This window comes from Leopardus geoffroyi, chromosome B4, assembly GCF_018350155.1.
Source record: "Leopardus geoffroyi isolate Oge1 chromosome B4, O.geoffroyi_Oge1_pat1.0, whole genome shotgun sequence".
Lineage (NCBI taxonomy): Eukaryota > Metazoa > Chordata > Mammalia > Carnivora > Felidae > Leopardus > Leopardus geoffroyi.
Window position 1 is genome coordinate 95,950,501 of NC_059341.1, and position 15,419 is coordinate 95,965,919.

Sequence of the window (15,419 nt, forward strand, 5' to 3'; positions counted from 1 at the left end):
CTTGTTCTCTCCTTTGGCCACAGTGCCAACCACAGGTCCACAGTGTATCCCCTGCAGGAATTTGTAGACTGAATGAATGGATGAATCTAACTGCCAACCCAGTGGACAGCAATCACCCATACCTTGGAAACATTCATTTCTCGATTTGTTCTAGTAACTTTGGAGCAGACTTATCTAGGTTTCTGACTTTTACATTGATGCTTGGCAGAAACTGGGAAAAGAAGAGCTAGTCTCTGGCCCCCAGGGGTTGAGAGTGTGGCCACCACAGATTCTTTTGCCTCATGAGACCAATATGTCATGAAAGGATTTATCCAGTCATGCTGGATATGCAGGTGCTCCTGAGTTAGAGAGGCAGAGCCTGGACCTAGTCTTACATGGTAAGAGCAGGCTTTGCTGGGCCTCTCTCTGCCCTCCAGGACTCAGAGGCTCCTCAGGAATCTGCTTTCCCACTTCCCTCCTTTACCCTAGCCTTTGCTCTGCCCAATCTTATCCGTCCACCCCTCCCAAAGCCCCCCCAGCAATCTCTGCTTTTAGCACTCTCAGCCTCCTTGAATTCTCCTCTTCCTCCCATCTTTTCATCTGTGAAGCAGAAAAACACTCTAATTGTGACTGACAAGAGAGAAAAAAGCCCTCAAGATTCCTCAGATTAAGGAAAAGAAGAGCCGCATATGTTAAAATAGTGCAATTAACTATTACAACAACAACAACAACAACAACAACAACAACAACAACAAACACACCCTCTAAAATACTAAAAAATGCCCAGAGGTCTCAGTCATAGTTTCCCTAAAATCTCCAACTTTGTCTCATTAAATTTTTCCCTCTCAGTCTCCACCATTTAATACATAAAAATCAAATTTCTTACTCAATGTTTAAGTTATTCTTTTTATTATAGTGTCACAATTCTTAGAAATCTTTCTAAATGTGTGCCCATAGGAGACCAGACGCTTCTGAATTCATGATGATGGAAGCTTTAGGGTGTCCTTACTGCTTCCTATATTTAGACTCGAGGAAATATGCCCATCATCACCATGTTCAAGGCCTTAAATGTTTTATATCCTTCAAGTTTAGACTTACTCAGCCTCTGCCTTTCCCAACTAAGCCCTAATCTTTCTAACATAAACCTCTCCCCAGCAGGGGAAACATAAATGAACAAAAACCAATAAGACACTTAGCAATACTGTTGGTTGAATAGTATGTAGTGTGATGTCTTTTGGGGGCATTTAAGAGCTAAGGAAGGAATATTTTTGAAAATGTACAAAATTAAAAAGAACATAGCACAAGGAAAAAAATGTTTAAACCCCTTTGTAAACATCAAATATTTTAAAGTACATCACAGAATTTTTGAAAGAATAGGAAAATCTTATCAATGTATTTGAAAAGGAACTGTTAACTCCCTCAATACAAAATAGAGCTGCCTAGTTTAGTGGGTTTACTCTGGGTTCTTTTTTTTTTAATTAGAAATATACTTTTAAAGGCTACACATTTATAATTTATAATTTACAGAACTATTCGCCGTGTATACTTTTATACTTTTTAAATTCATTCACCTAAAAAGTTAGTCGACAGTGAATTATCTAGCCTTTGAGCCTATGATCATCCCTTTTAATGCCTAGAATTTCGGAGAATGCTATCTATCTTTAGCTATTTATCTAATAGCATTAATATCTAATGCTATTTATCTTTAAAAATAAATAAGGAAATCAACGATTCTTAAAGATATAAGCTTGCCCCTAAGACGTTTCTTTTTAAAATTTGTCCTGAGTTCCATAAAGATGATATAAAAGAAGAAATAAAGTAAGCCCAAAGTGTGCCCATGAGACTTTAATGACTTTGAGGGCTCCAGTGACCACGGTAAATCACTTTCTAAAGCTTCATTCCCAGGGCTGATCAAGTTACTAAAAGCCTCAGTGCAATTACAGCCTTATTCTGCAGGTCAGAATCTGTAATTCCTTAGGTTTTCCTTAGCTATCACTCTGCCGTCAGATATGAAATATTCCCAGTCTAATAGGATCAAAGGCTTGCTTCTGTTCCCAGTCTTTTCAACATTCGTTTGAATGACAGTATCCCATAGTATTAAGCAGTGGCTCAGTAAGGGATAAGATATATAAAGAAGCAAACTTACCATCAAACACGTTACTATAATAACAAAGATGCTGAGAAAAATGACAACAGCATAAAATCCTTCTTTGCTCCAGATTTTGTCCGCTTCATGCTGCCCTTGTAAAACATTTTTCTTTAAAAGCAAAACAGAAAGTCTGACGTTAAATGAGAGTTTGAGGAGAATGGCGTTCTTATCAGACACTCAACATATTTTTAGCTTCACTCCATTCAGTGTAGTAGAACACACCTACATCCCCCGCTGCCAGAGCTGCTTCTCAAACTGATCTGAGACGAGGACAGCCGTCCCTATACACCAAGAGATGATTTTATCTCCTGTGTAGGAGCGAGCGTGCCGGACATGGCATATTGGGTCCTAGACTTCGTAAATGTCCCTCCAACAGTCTCTCTGGGAAATTACCTGGTTCATAAGTAAAAGAGTTCTGTTCTTTTCTGTGTTGAGGAAACTGTTTCTGAAGCTTTCCTTACTGTTTTAAGTCCCCTCCCACAACACCAACACCCTGGTTTACGTGCTGTAATGCAGCTCTTGACTTTAAACAAAAGTGAAACAGGTGCAAACAAAATCTCTTGATGCTTTTATAAACAGAGTAACAGTGTCAGGATCATTTCCTTCCTTTTTTTCTCTTTCGTCAAATCTTTTTTTTTTTTTCCTTTGAATGTAGTCTGCTTTTGCAGTTCACCTCCACCTGATTGAAGTTCACCTCCACCTACAAATTGTTAGGATATTATATTTTACTTAAAGCAACAGGGAGCATCAAAAAGCGCAGAATTATTTGGAAATAAAAGTAAGATAAATAGTTTTACTTGCGCCTTTAAAATTTTTTTGCTTGCTGCTTAGTGGGTGAAAGGGTGGAGAAGAAGCTGAATAAAATGTGAATGAGTGTCTTAGTTTTATTTCACCCACTCCTTCTTTAAAAAAAAACCCACATCTATTAATATCACAACTTAGAAGGCAATTAAATTTTATAATTCAGTGAAATTTAAAGATTCATAGTTAAGGAAACTTTAGCTTGAAACTGAATGGCCTACAGTTGGGAAAAACATAAATGCTAAATCAAGTCAAATGTTTCCGCTCATCTAAACTTCCATTTTGTTGAAGTATGCCTTTTATTTCCCTCGGTGAGAGTCCTTGTCCGTCTTTGGATATTGCCTCCAACAATTAAGAAAGCCCTGAACAACAAGATATTGATGATGAAAAAGCCACATGGATAGTGGCCATGGAGAATGGGAGTTCATCTTGGGCACCCCAGTGGCAGATGAGTGTCCAGCTTAATGTAACCACTGGGGTGACTTCAGCTCCTACTATGTGGAAGAGAAAAACCACCTACTTGATCCTAGTCAACCCACAGAATCATGAGAAATACATAGTTGTGTCAAAAATAAAATTCTTGGGGCGCCTGGGTGGCGCAGTCGGTTAAGCGTCCGACTTCGGCCAGGTCACGATCTCGCGGTCCGTGAGTTCGAGCCCCGCGTCGGGCTCTGTGCTGACAGCTCAGAGCCTGGAGCCTGTTTCCGATTCTGTGTCTCCCTCTCTCTCTGCCCCTCCCCCGTTCATGCTCTGTCTCTCTCTGTCCCAAAAATAAATAAACGTTGAAAAAAAAATTAAATAAAAAAAAAAATAAATAAAATAAAATTCTTGAAGAAAAAGAACACCCCTGTCCTTGTAGGTGTCTGAACTTTGAAATCATCATTAAATTATTTTTCAAGACTTTTTAAAAAACACAACACATTCAATGTTTGTAAATTAGACAAAAAGAAATAGTTGCCTTAAAAAATAGTTTATAAAAACTTTTATCCTGGAACTCAAGTTGCTGGGGACTTGAACAAAACAGAGCAGAAAGGATCTTGGAGTTCAATTGTGATTATAGAAATGATTTGAGGCAGACTCCTATTGCTTGCATAGTTGAATTTCCATTGCCTTTGCTTATAAAACACTGATATGCTCACTGTAACATCTCGCCTACTTTCTAAGACACAAATTTGTAGATATAAGAAATGACTTGTATATATTTGAAAAATATGTAAGTGGTCAGTTGAGGGAGAACCTGAAAATACTTGCTTGATGAAATGATTAGAAACCAAGTATCCTACTGGAAAGGAAATCTTGCATTCAAGTGGTGACTTGTCTTTTACTCTTTGACCTCAGCCAGATCATATTTAATACAATACCTCTATAAACATAGCTGGAAGCTATCAGAAAAAAAACAACTCTTGTAGAAACCAGGTATAAATATGGTAATGAGTTTTTTACAGGCAACTAAATAACAACTATTGCTTGCTATAAAAGCAAACTAGTTAAGCCTTCAAGTAGACAGCCTAAACTTGTCAAATTTAACTATGAGGATCTGAGCTTTAGTTCATGTAAAATTTGGATAAAAAGCAGTGGTTAGGTGGGTGGAAAGAGATTTTGTGTTCCTAACCTGATTTGGTTCCTTTCTTTCTCTTTTTCTTTCTTTCTTTCTTTCTTTCTTTCTTTCTTTCTTTCTTTCTTTCTTTCTTTCTTTCTTTCTTTCTTTCTTTCTTTCTCTCTCTCTCTTTCTTTCTTTCTTTCTTTCTTTCTTTCTTTCTTTCTTTCTTTCTTTTTCTGCTATAGTTCGACACCTCTGGAATATCAACATGTTCCTTTCTGCTTAAGACAAATCTGTTTTGTTTTCTCTTTTAACCAAAGTGGTGATGATGGAAGAATTAACCTCCTACCCCCACTCCCCCACTTCTAGTTAGAAAGGCACTTGTTTTGAACTCCTAGAACTTAGTCACTGCGCTTTCTTGGTAAATAGATTTCCTTCTGAGTCATGCTATTACTGCTGAGCACTACTATATTTGTACAGAGATCTAAAAAATTGATAAGGATAGGGTAATAAATGGAAAAGTTTGTAGTTAAGATCCCACAAGTCAAAAGAGTATAATTCACAGGAATCTCCAATCTAACCTTTGCATAAGGTTAATGTGATGCCTTTACAGTTTGTCAAAAGGCTGAGGGTTCAATAATTCAGAGGCTCCACAGTCAGGTCAAACCCAATGCCACTGTATTATCTTTACGTCTTATATCATAGCTACATCTACCTACATGCTTTGCCCTTTAACTCTGTTGCAGTGAAAGAAGCTGATGAATTTTGTTTATTACTTAAAATTTGGGCTGTTTCCTGTACCCACAATACGGCTTCTCTGCATTGTTTAATAATTTGATGCACGATAGTTGTCTTAATTGTTTTTTTTTTAAACAATTCTAATCCCAAGTGATGGGAGACATCCCAAATGCTAGAAGACATGATTCAGAGGCTTTAGGAGATATATCTTTTTAGAAGAGATGAAGCACACAGAATAAGAATGAAGTGGAAATATTTTAATTATCTGGTTAATTGAGTTAGGTAGATAAACAAGGTGTATCCTACAACAATATAATTTTGTTAGATAAATGCTAAATGTCCACTGTATTATGCATAAAGTGAACAATTCGTTCTGAATTACCCAACACATGTTATCTTTAATTGTATTCCTCCTCTGCTTTGTATGGTCAGGACTATAATTCTTTAGATTGTTGACTAATGTTCTAGTTTCAAGGAATAATCACCATGCTCATGGGTAATGGTATATATTTATTTGGTATGTATTTTTTTCTGTATGTGAATATTCCATGAAAGTATCATTCAGCACCTTGGCCTGTTAGTAAGGAAGGTAACTTCCTCCTTTGAAACATAAGACCTGCCAAACTGGCATAATTAGCCATTAAACAACAACAGCAAATCCTAGATCATTTTTGCATTATCAATGTAAAACTTACTATTTCAATACATATTTAATTCAGTCATTAATTAATTTTTAATTAATTTTATAAAAAATTTAAAAATAGAAACTAAAATAATGAATTTCACTTTATTTCCCTAAGATTTAATTTACTAGGCAACAGGAAGTCTAATTTTATCTTTATGAGCATCTTATAATAAAAAAATATGGGAGCACTTACAATGTTCCAGCTCATAAAAATATATAAAAGAAATAATATCTTTTTCTCCCCCAAAACTTAGATTAAAGTGAAAACAGATGAATAAACAAAAGTAATTCTGTATTTGGTATTTTTGTTTCCCAAGAGTCATTTCCAATTAAATCAAGCAGATAAAGAAACGGCAACGATGGAAAACATGTCCTTCCCTGAAAGTAATGCATATTAACTTAGAAATAGATGCTTTGAGACTGCATTCACAGTGTTCTCTAATCCAGATAAAGGATGAGAAACCAAAATACCAATATTCTTTTTTTTTCTGTTAATAAACATGTTAGCACAGCACAGTGATAATTTGGAACAAAAATGTGAAAGAATGGGTTGAGGCATAAGTTGTTATCAGCGTTAATGACAAAGATGAATAAAGAAACGGAGAAACAGAATACCATCACCAGCTTAAACAAATATCAACAAATGCTTTTGCAGTGCCCCTTTGGACCCTATGTTGCTGAGGTTGCCCAGGACCATAGATGGCTTTCTCCTGTTTCTGCATTAGGACTTCAGGTCAGAGGGTAATGCTGGGTCCATTCTAGAAGTGCCTGAACAAAAAGCCGCAAACAATCCATCCTTCTCTCCTTACTGAAATGGCTCATATCCAATTAAGATACTTCCCAGTCTCCTGTCAGGTAATATTCTCTAGATTCTAGATTTCCTAGATTTCTAAATTTCTACACTTTCATAAAAAGTATCACATTTTGCCCATCAAGTATACTTCCATTATTCAACTACACTACAGACCTGTGGTCTATGGTGGGCTAATAGTTCTGTGACAAGCTCCTCATTATCACTGGGCTGAGGTGTGTTGGAGGACAAATACTTAATTTTTACGGGTTGTTTTGTTTGGTGAGCTTCTCTTGGTTTGCAAATCTGGATGACTCACTAAGCTGCTGTATTCCTAAAGCATTCAGAGTGGCATTTAAACTCAGAATAAAGCAACAGGGAAGAGTGCTTATAATATTCACTGAAAGATTATGGGAACAAATAAATAAACCCAATGGTCTTTTTAAATTTTACAGCACTGTCCTGGGCAAGATAGTGTGCAAGGCCATCTGTCAAGGGCCTAGATATGGAAATGGTGTTTGGTTGCATACAAAAGGGAAACCCTTCAGAGTCACATGCAATCAGGGTTGAGGAGGAGTTTGGGTGTTTAAGCTCATATTGACCTTTTCCCCTGGCCTCTCTGAAGCAGGAAATGAGGGGCTTTCTTCCTCAAAGCTCCTATGGCCCAGTGTGGTAACATTACCATGTATTCTCCTTATCTGCTTATATCTTATTTGCCCTATACTAGAATACAAACTCATTGAAAGCCAAAATCGTATTTTATTTATTTACTTGTTTGTTTATTCATTTATTTGTCCAACTTTGGACACTACCTGGCACACTGCTTGTCTATTTGTGTGCCCATTATATGCCAGCGTCTGAACGAAGGGGTGGAGACAACAGATAAAGTGAAATGGCATATGTTCTCAAGGAGCCTATAGGTTGGAAACAGATTTGAAGACCAAGACGGGATAAGGGCTTCTTGCACTAAGCTCAGTGAGAACACAAAGCAAGAGCCCACATCTGTGGAAGCACAAGGGAAGGCTTTGTTATATAGTAGACTGATCTTGAACCACGAAAGGTGTACAGATGGATCAACATATGCACAAGCATGGAGGGAAGAGAGTATGGGGGTGTCCTGGTACTCACTGAGTGTAGAGGTACTGAAGCATAAACTAGGAGGGTGCTGTCCAACAATCAGAAAGCCCAGTGCACAAAGGACCATATATCATATTAAGAAATCTAGATGTGATTCTATAGCATTTAGGAAGCCAAAGAAGAATCAAGAATCATGACATTAGGAGAGCATGGCCAGATCTGCTCTGAAAAAGATTACTCTGTGTGACAAGAGGGAAAATCCCTTGTGTGTGTGTTGGGGTTGTGCAGAGCATGGAGAGGGCAAGGAGGAGAGCAAAACTAGATGCAGCAAGACTGGCTGGAGGTTGTTGTTACAGTCATGGCTCAATGATGAAATACATCTTCATTCTGCCAATAAAAAAACTGTCCTGCATTCAAATTATATTTGTTTGGTCCCTACTCTGTGTGAGGACTTCCACATATATTTCTAAAATTTAATTCATATTTCAAGTCTATAAGATAAAACTATACTTCCCCCACCTTTTTTTTTTTTTTTTTTTTTTTTTTTACTATACCCATTTTGGATATGAAGAAACTGAGGCTCAGAGAGGCTGATACTATGCCAAAGACAGACTTAATCTCATAGAGATTAAATCACTTGCCCAAGGTCACACACATCTTATGTGCTGGCTTTGGGATTCAAGCTCAGTCTTGGACCAAAGTTTTTTATACCACACCGGTGATATCTGCTGAAGTGAGAGGCATTGTGCTTCCCTGCATAGGGGAAGAGACTAGGAGTCGAGATGTCTAGATGTCAAAGGTTGTTTTATACCTCATTTGCTTTGTCACTTTGGTGAAGTCGCTTGATTTCTATGAGCCTTAGTTTCTATATCTGTAAAATGTTCACATATGCTCCCTCAGAGTCTGAGTCTATGATTCTGTGAATTTAATTAAATGCATTCAGGGGCGCCTGGGTGGCGCAGTCGGTTAAGCGTCCGACTTCAGCCAGGTCACGATCTCGTGGTCCATGAGTTCGAGCCCCGCGTCGGGCTCTGGGCTGATGGCTCGGAGCCTGGAGCCTGTTTCCGATTCTGTGTCTCCCTCTCTCTCTGCCCCTCCCCCGTTCATGCTCTGTCTCTCCCTGTCCCAAAAATAAATAAACGTTGAAAAAAAAATGCATTCAGGATGATGATCATTCCAGCAAGTTTGTTAGAATGGGACATAGCAGAAGGTAAAAAGGGACTGAATTTATTCAGGGGCGAGGATGGCGGAGATGGTGGGGGCAATTTAAAAAGTGCAGATTTAGAAAACACTATGAAGAATACATTCATAGTTCTTAAAATTATGTTCCTCAGAAAACAAGACAAAATAAAATAAAACAAAAACCACATCTCAAATGAACTCCTAGATTGTGGACAAAGGTAAGTATCTGGCAACCACTGTGACAATGAAGGCAGTGAGGAGTATGCCTGTTGAAGAAGAGAATAGAAGGGTGTAATTTTGGACACTTCAGTTTCAAGTAATCAACCGACAAATATATCCAAATGGCTTTTCTTCAACACAATTTACTGGATAAGTCAATAGAAGCTACAAGACCATAAAGATTTGGAGAAGAAAGTGCCTTGGAGTGGAATTTTGATGTGAAAATAAATTCCGTAAGGAACAAACATATTAAGTATGAAGATCAGAGAATTCTGACCCTTAGGGAGATTTTTATTATCAAATAACACACAATAAACAGCTTTCATTTCAACACCTCCCGGAATCGAGTTACCATGTCATGCCAGCTGTGCACATTTTTAAATGAAATATTCCATGAACAACATACCTCAGGGGAGACTTCTATAATTCCAAATTGAGATAAACTTTGATGTAAGACATTTATATTAAGTGAACGCAGCACTTCCTCAGATGGGAGAGCATCCGAAATTCCTGCTTTTCGGTTTATAGGAGACACAAATAGTTCAACACTGTTCTTCTTTCCCTAGTAAAAGCAAATTATTTGTGTACATTAATAGGCATTTTAAACAGCTTTGGGAAATATTTTCACCTTCCCCCTAGAAACATTAAAGAAAATCAGAACCCTAGAATGTCCAAAGGCATCTTGGCAATCACATTTATTAGTTATCTGGTACACTCAGCATTAACAGCCCAAAGCCTGAGATTTTCCAATGGCCTTCTTTCAATTAGTTGACACTTCAAGATTTGTATCTTTATATTTCATTGGACTCTGGTTTAATTTCCATTCCATATTGTGATTTTTGAAACATATCGTGTAGACGTTCCCGAAGTATTTTGTGTTTAAAGAGGCATTTTAAAATCAAATAAATTAGGGACGCCGGGGTGGCTGAGTCAGTTAAGCATCCCACTCTTGATTTCAGCTCTGTTCATGATCTCACGGTTCGTGAGTTCAAGCTCTGCATCAGGCTCTGTACTGACAGTGTGCAGACTGCTTGGGATTCTCTCTTTCCCCTCTCTCTCTGCCCCTCCCCTACTTGCTCTCTCTCTCAAAATAAATAAATAAACTTAAAAAAAAACCTTTTAAACCAAATGAATTAAATAAAACCTGTTATAATGGTACAATTTTAGACACCACCACTCCATATATTTTTCTTATAACTTGTATTAATGTAAAGGCTGAACTAAGGAAGGTGATGCTAGATGAACTTTGAAGTTGCTTCCCTGATCCTGTCTTTCACCTCAAGTATATTATACTTTTAAAATCTACCCTTGGTAGAAATGCATATGCCGTGCAGTAATATCATGGTACTTTCCTATTAGTATTACCTCCTTAGCTGAAATGGAAACACGGTATTTCTTACCATAAATGGCTGATACGCCACATGCACACACAAAACAAACACCACACAAAAATGACATAATGAAATAACACTGCACTTATGGAGGGAATTGTTGTTAGTCTTTTCTTGTTGATGCATGGAGTTCGCTCATGCTAGACAACGATCTTTCAGTGCAATTTATCAGAAGTTCAGCCAGGTATAAAATGCAGTATCATGCTCACTTCGGCAGCACATACACTAAGATGCAGGGTCAGTGTCCTCCTGGAAACCCAGAAAAAACGTTTCTGTGTTTGCGGGAGATATCAGACAAAGACTAAATACAGCATAATGCTGACATGAAACATGTTTATAATAATTTAAACAGTTTCTGACCTAATAACCACAATGGTAGGAATAGATGACTTGTTTTGTGCTTGATACACTCCTAGGTACCTTAAATCTGTTATCCATTTAATGCTGAAAACACCTCCAGGACATAAGTATCATAGTTTCCATTTTGCAAATGAAGAAACGTTAAGTGGCTTGCCTAAGGTCACATGGTAGGACATGGTCAGGCTGAAATGCAGTACGGTTCTGTCTGCCTGCCTCCAAAGCACCGTGCTCTACTGCCTCTTGCATCATCATAGCTCCATCTGTTATAATAACTGCTCTTAGAAACAGACATATATAGGGGCGCCTCGGTTGAGGCATCTGACTCTTGATTTCGACTTAGCTCGTGATCCTAGGGTCGTGGGATCAAGCCCCGTGTTGGGCTCCACACCAAGCGTGGAGCCTGCTTAAGATTCTCTTTCTCTCTCTGCCCCTTTCTCCCACTCGCACTCTCTTAAAAACAAACTATATATATATATATATATATATATATATATATATATATATATGTATATAAATGCCACTAGCATTCTCTGAGGATAAGCATGTACCTCCCTGTGTGTTCCAAAACTATTTTTCATCCCTGCAAAGAGCTATTATGCTAATTAAATCTATACACACAAAAGTATATCCAAGATATCTAAGCATACCTAAAAGATTTAGGTCTAGATCTAAGACACCTGTAATCCCTGTCTTCTCACTTGAGCCGGCTATGCCCTGGATATAAAAAACAATTTTAATTCTTTCAGGATATTGGGGAGTGTTGTATTTCCTCTTCAATGGTACTGTGTTAAAAACTACAGTTGTTTTTTTTTTTAAGTTTATTTAGTCTCAAGAAATAGTTGACACGGAATGAAAGCTATCATGGGGTCTGAAACAACTCATCCTCCACACACAGAAAAAATTCAAAGAAACAAAAACTCTAAAGCCAAATAAAAAGCAAACTCTTCTCCATAGCTGAAAATACAGATATTGACACAATAGACAGATAAGCCTAAGCAAGAGCGTAAGAATTTACAGGAGGGGTATGTGCAGTGAGATATTAGATGATCCCAAAGCCCCTTTTCGCAGGAACCTTAGGTAATTAGATTTTTACAAAGAGAAAATCTTATGATTTGAATTTGCCTTTCTTTGCCTTTGCTCACACCCACCTTCACATGCAGATGGGAACGTGTAGTTGGATGACATCAAGGTTCCCAAACACTGAGGAAAGGGGGAAAGAAAGGATGTGGGTGACTGATAGATAGGTCTGAAGTGGGCCCTCTACAAAAGATCCTTCGGTTTTACCTCATCTCCACCCCAGATCAGATCCCCATCTAAGTTTTCTCATGACTTCCAGCCTTATCTATTCATGCATTCCATTTGTGCTGCTGTCCTGAAGGGTTGGGTCTTCTTTATTCTTTATTCGAAATCCTCTGCCTTGTGCATTTGGTACCCTTCATCCTGATACACTTGAAGGGTTTAAATAGATACTGTCTGGAGATGGTGTCTTAACTGATGTAGAAGCTCTCACTCTTAAGGAGAATATTTTGGGAGTAGTGTTAGGTTGGTGAGACAAGTATTTTCGGCCCCTCTGTTCATATCTATCGGGATAGTAGCTAGCCCTGAACTATCAGAGAGTTGACAAACTTTTCTGGAAAGGGCCAACTAGCCAAATATTCTAGCTTTCAATTTAGCCAACTACTCAGCTCTGCCATTGTAGCACGAAAGCAGCCACAGACAATATGTAAACAAATGGGTGAGGCTTGCTCCGATAAAACTCTCCTTGCAAAAAGAGGTGGTATGCCAGATTTGGCTCCTGGGCCATAGAACTGTAGCACGGGGGCTCTTTATTACTAAAGCCTTCAATAAAGATCAAAGTTTGTACTGGGAATGCAAAACGTAGGCATCTTACAATGAGGCGATTGATGTGCACTTGCTGGGGTAAGAGTCCTAAAGCTGCAGCCACTCCTTGGCGGAATATCCGAAGCAAGGTTATGTTCAGCCTGTTTACATCCATTTGCAGCGTCTGAAAAATAGAGGAAGAAAGAAATCAAAATTATAGTAAATTTTTGGTTCCACTGATGGAATGGAACCATTCCCGCTGATGGCTGACCATGACAATTTCTGTGACTGAGAAATTCATACTCATGGTGCTTTATTGCATTTTTAATGGAGATTAGGGACATTTTATGTGAAATTTTAAATGATGTTAGTTAAAAATATGATGCAATTTGTCTAGGTATAATAAATCAAGCTAGGGAATAATCAATTCATAAGGAATTTCCCTGAAATGTGTGTTGGTCTTTAGCTTAAGGCCAGATGACAGATTGGAGTATACGGCCAAGTACATTTCAGCAATCCAAGCCTTAGGACATCTTTAATTTGTGTTCACACACAGTCACATGCTGTGTAGGTTCTGTGATGCTAGACTTGGCAGTTTCTTTATGTAGTGATCCACTGCCAGTGCAAGGCAAAAGAACAAGGTGCAATAATGCATTTTCAAACTCCGGTAAAGAAGCCAATGGTACTCATAATTTGGTCTAAGGTAAACAGTTGTTTTTCATTTGTTTGGGCAAACACTCTTAATTTTCAGGTTATTTGGGGGAAAAAGCACATCTAAATATTTAAAAATTCCTAAAATACAAATCAAGTTACAAAATTCATAGTATAGCCTTTGTTTAAGCCATGGGTAGTATTACTACATTTAAAGTAAAATTGTGAACTAGTTAACAAAGTATTTTCAAAAATGCATCATAATCATTTGAGGTAGGTATTTTGCAAGATGGGGAAACCAACTCTTTATGCATTTCTTATATTTTATAATCCTTATTTCATTAACTTGACCATAGCAGGTTATAAAATAGCTGTTAGATGGTTGCAATACCATCTATTCTATAAAGTGGAGCACACCTCTATTTGTGCACTTCTGTGATAAAGAGATTGGCTTACACGCATAATCTAGGTTCTTACAGGACCTTTTCACAGCTTGTTGTAAAAGGACAATGGAACGTTTTCAAGAATTTATTGTTGTTTTTTTTTAATGTTTATTTAGTTTTGAGAGATGGGGAGAGAGAGCACGAGCAGGGGAGGAGCAGAGAGAGGAGACAGAGGATCCGAAGCAGGCTCTGCACTGACAGCAGCAGGGTTGATACAGGGCTCGAACTCAAGAACTGTGGGATCATGACCTGAGCCGACGTGGTCAAATGCTCAACTGAGAATTTATCGTTTTTTAAGGAAATAATACATAAAGTTATACATAACTTCTATGCATAAAGTTAGTACAAAATAAGTGACTGGAAACTGGACCAAATACTCAATGTTATAGGAATCAGAGGGATTTGGGGAGGTCAAAAGACATGAATGGTTTTCAGTTAAATGGTGAACCCAGCTGAAGTTCCCGACTGCTTTTACACCTTAGGATCTTTTTTTTTTCTTAATTTAATTTAATTTTTTTTTTATTTTAGAGAGAGAGAGAGAGAACATGAATGGGAGAGAAGGGAAGAGAGAGAGCAAGAGAGAGAAAGAGAGAGGGAGAGAATGTTAAGCAGGCTCCATGCTCAGCAGAGTCTGATCCCATGACCCTGGGATCATGACCTGAGCTGGAAATCAAGAGTTGGATGCTCAACCGACTGAGCTACCCAGGCACCCACACCTTAGTATCTTTTAATGCTTGCCTAGGGTCAGGGACCATAGAAGTGGGTCATTTAGGAAACTCAAACTGGACTCCTTGACAAAAACTGAGATCCAGAAAAGGTCAGAACCACTTCAAAACTTTAGCTAACAGTCCAATGAAAAAGTACAACTTGCTTCTGAGGAGGGGGAAAGGAGAATTATGTTGGGGGATAGGTAGAAAAGCTATATCAACACCATCAGTGATACTTTTTTTATGAAATAAAGCCCATCAAATGTATATTTGCTATATTATTTTATAATTTATAATTTATAATTGTTTGCTATATTATTCTCTCTACTTGTCTATAGACCAAAATTTTTTCTGATATAAACCAGCATAATTTAATACAGAAAATTAAGACTTGAGCTCAACCCAGCAGGATGATCAGGATTTGGAAATGTAGTAATGAGGAAAGCATTATAGTTTCATGCATGCTTTATGTTCTATGGAAACATGCCTTATGGAAAATCCAACAGATAAGAAAAACTCAGTCCACCTGGTGGTTCTGAGAAAGAGAGGGCTTCCTTCTGTCCAACAGTTTCCTTTTGGCTCTGCAAGGCTGTGGAAACCACCAACAGATAGGGGACATTGCACCGGAGATTTAACTCCTCTTCCTTTGCAAGGCCAAAGATGGGTTCCTCAGTTCCTGCAAATGCTGATTAGGAACCACTGACTTCTGGCTCACCCCCAGTGTTTGTCAGGCAGGGTGAGCAGGCAGGCACTGCTTCTGATCCCCACAGGCAGGGTTTGGAGCCAGCAGTCTACGTTGGGAACTAAGACTCAAGGGGCTTGCATACACACTTGAGAACTTAATTCCCAGGGTCATGATTAGCTCGAAGCTTGTAACTGTGGAAAC

The 15,419-nt window shown here is 38.1% G+C and overlaps 1 protein-coding gene across 4 annotated transcripts in view; it reads right to left on the reverse strand.

Moving 5' to 3' along the window:
- The window catches only part of PTPRR (protein tyrosine phosphatase receptor type R), a 245,787-nt gene that overhangs the window by 105,909 nt on the left and 124,459 nt on the right, over positions 1 to 15,419 (reverse strand). For 2 of the 4 annotated variants that reach the window (XM_045463100.1, XM_045463101.1), the window contains 3 exons: positions 12,803 to 12,916; positions 9,567 to 9,722; positions 2,126 to 2,236 (listed from right to left, as the gene is read on the reverse strand). In XM_045463100.1, coding sequence (XP_045319056.1) covers positions 2,126 to 2,236; positions 9,567 to 9,722; positions 12,803 to 12,916 — 381 coding nt within the window. Of the gene's footprint in view, positions 1 to 2,125; positions 2,237 to 2,350; positions 2,501 to 2,521; positions 2,625 to 9,566; positions 9,723 to 12,802; positions 12,917 to 15,419 lie in introns of those variants that run through there. The other 2 variants (XM_045463102.1, XM_045463103.1) reach the window with 2 other exon arrangements.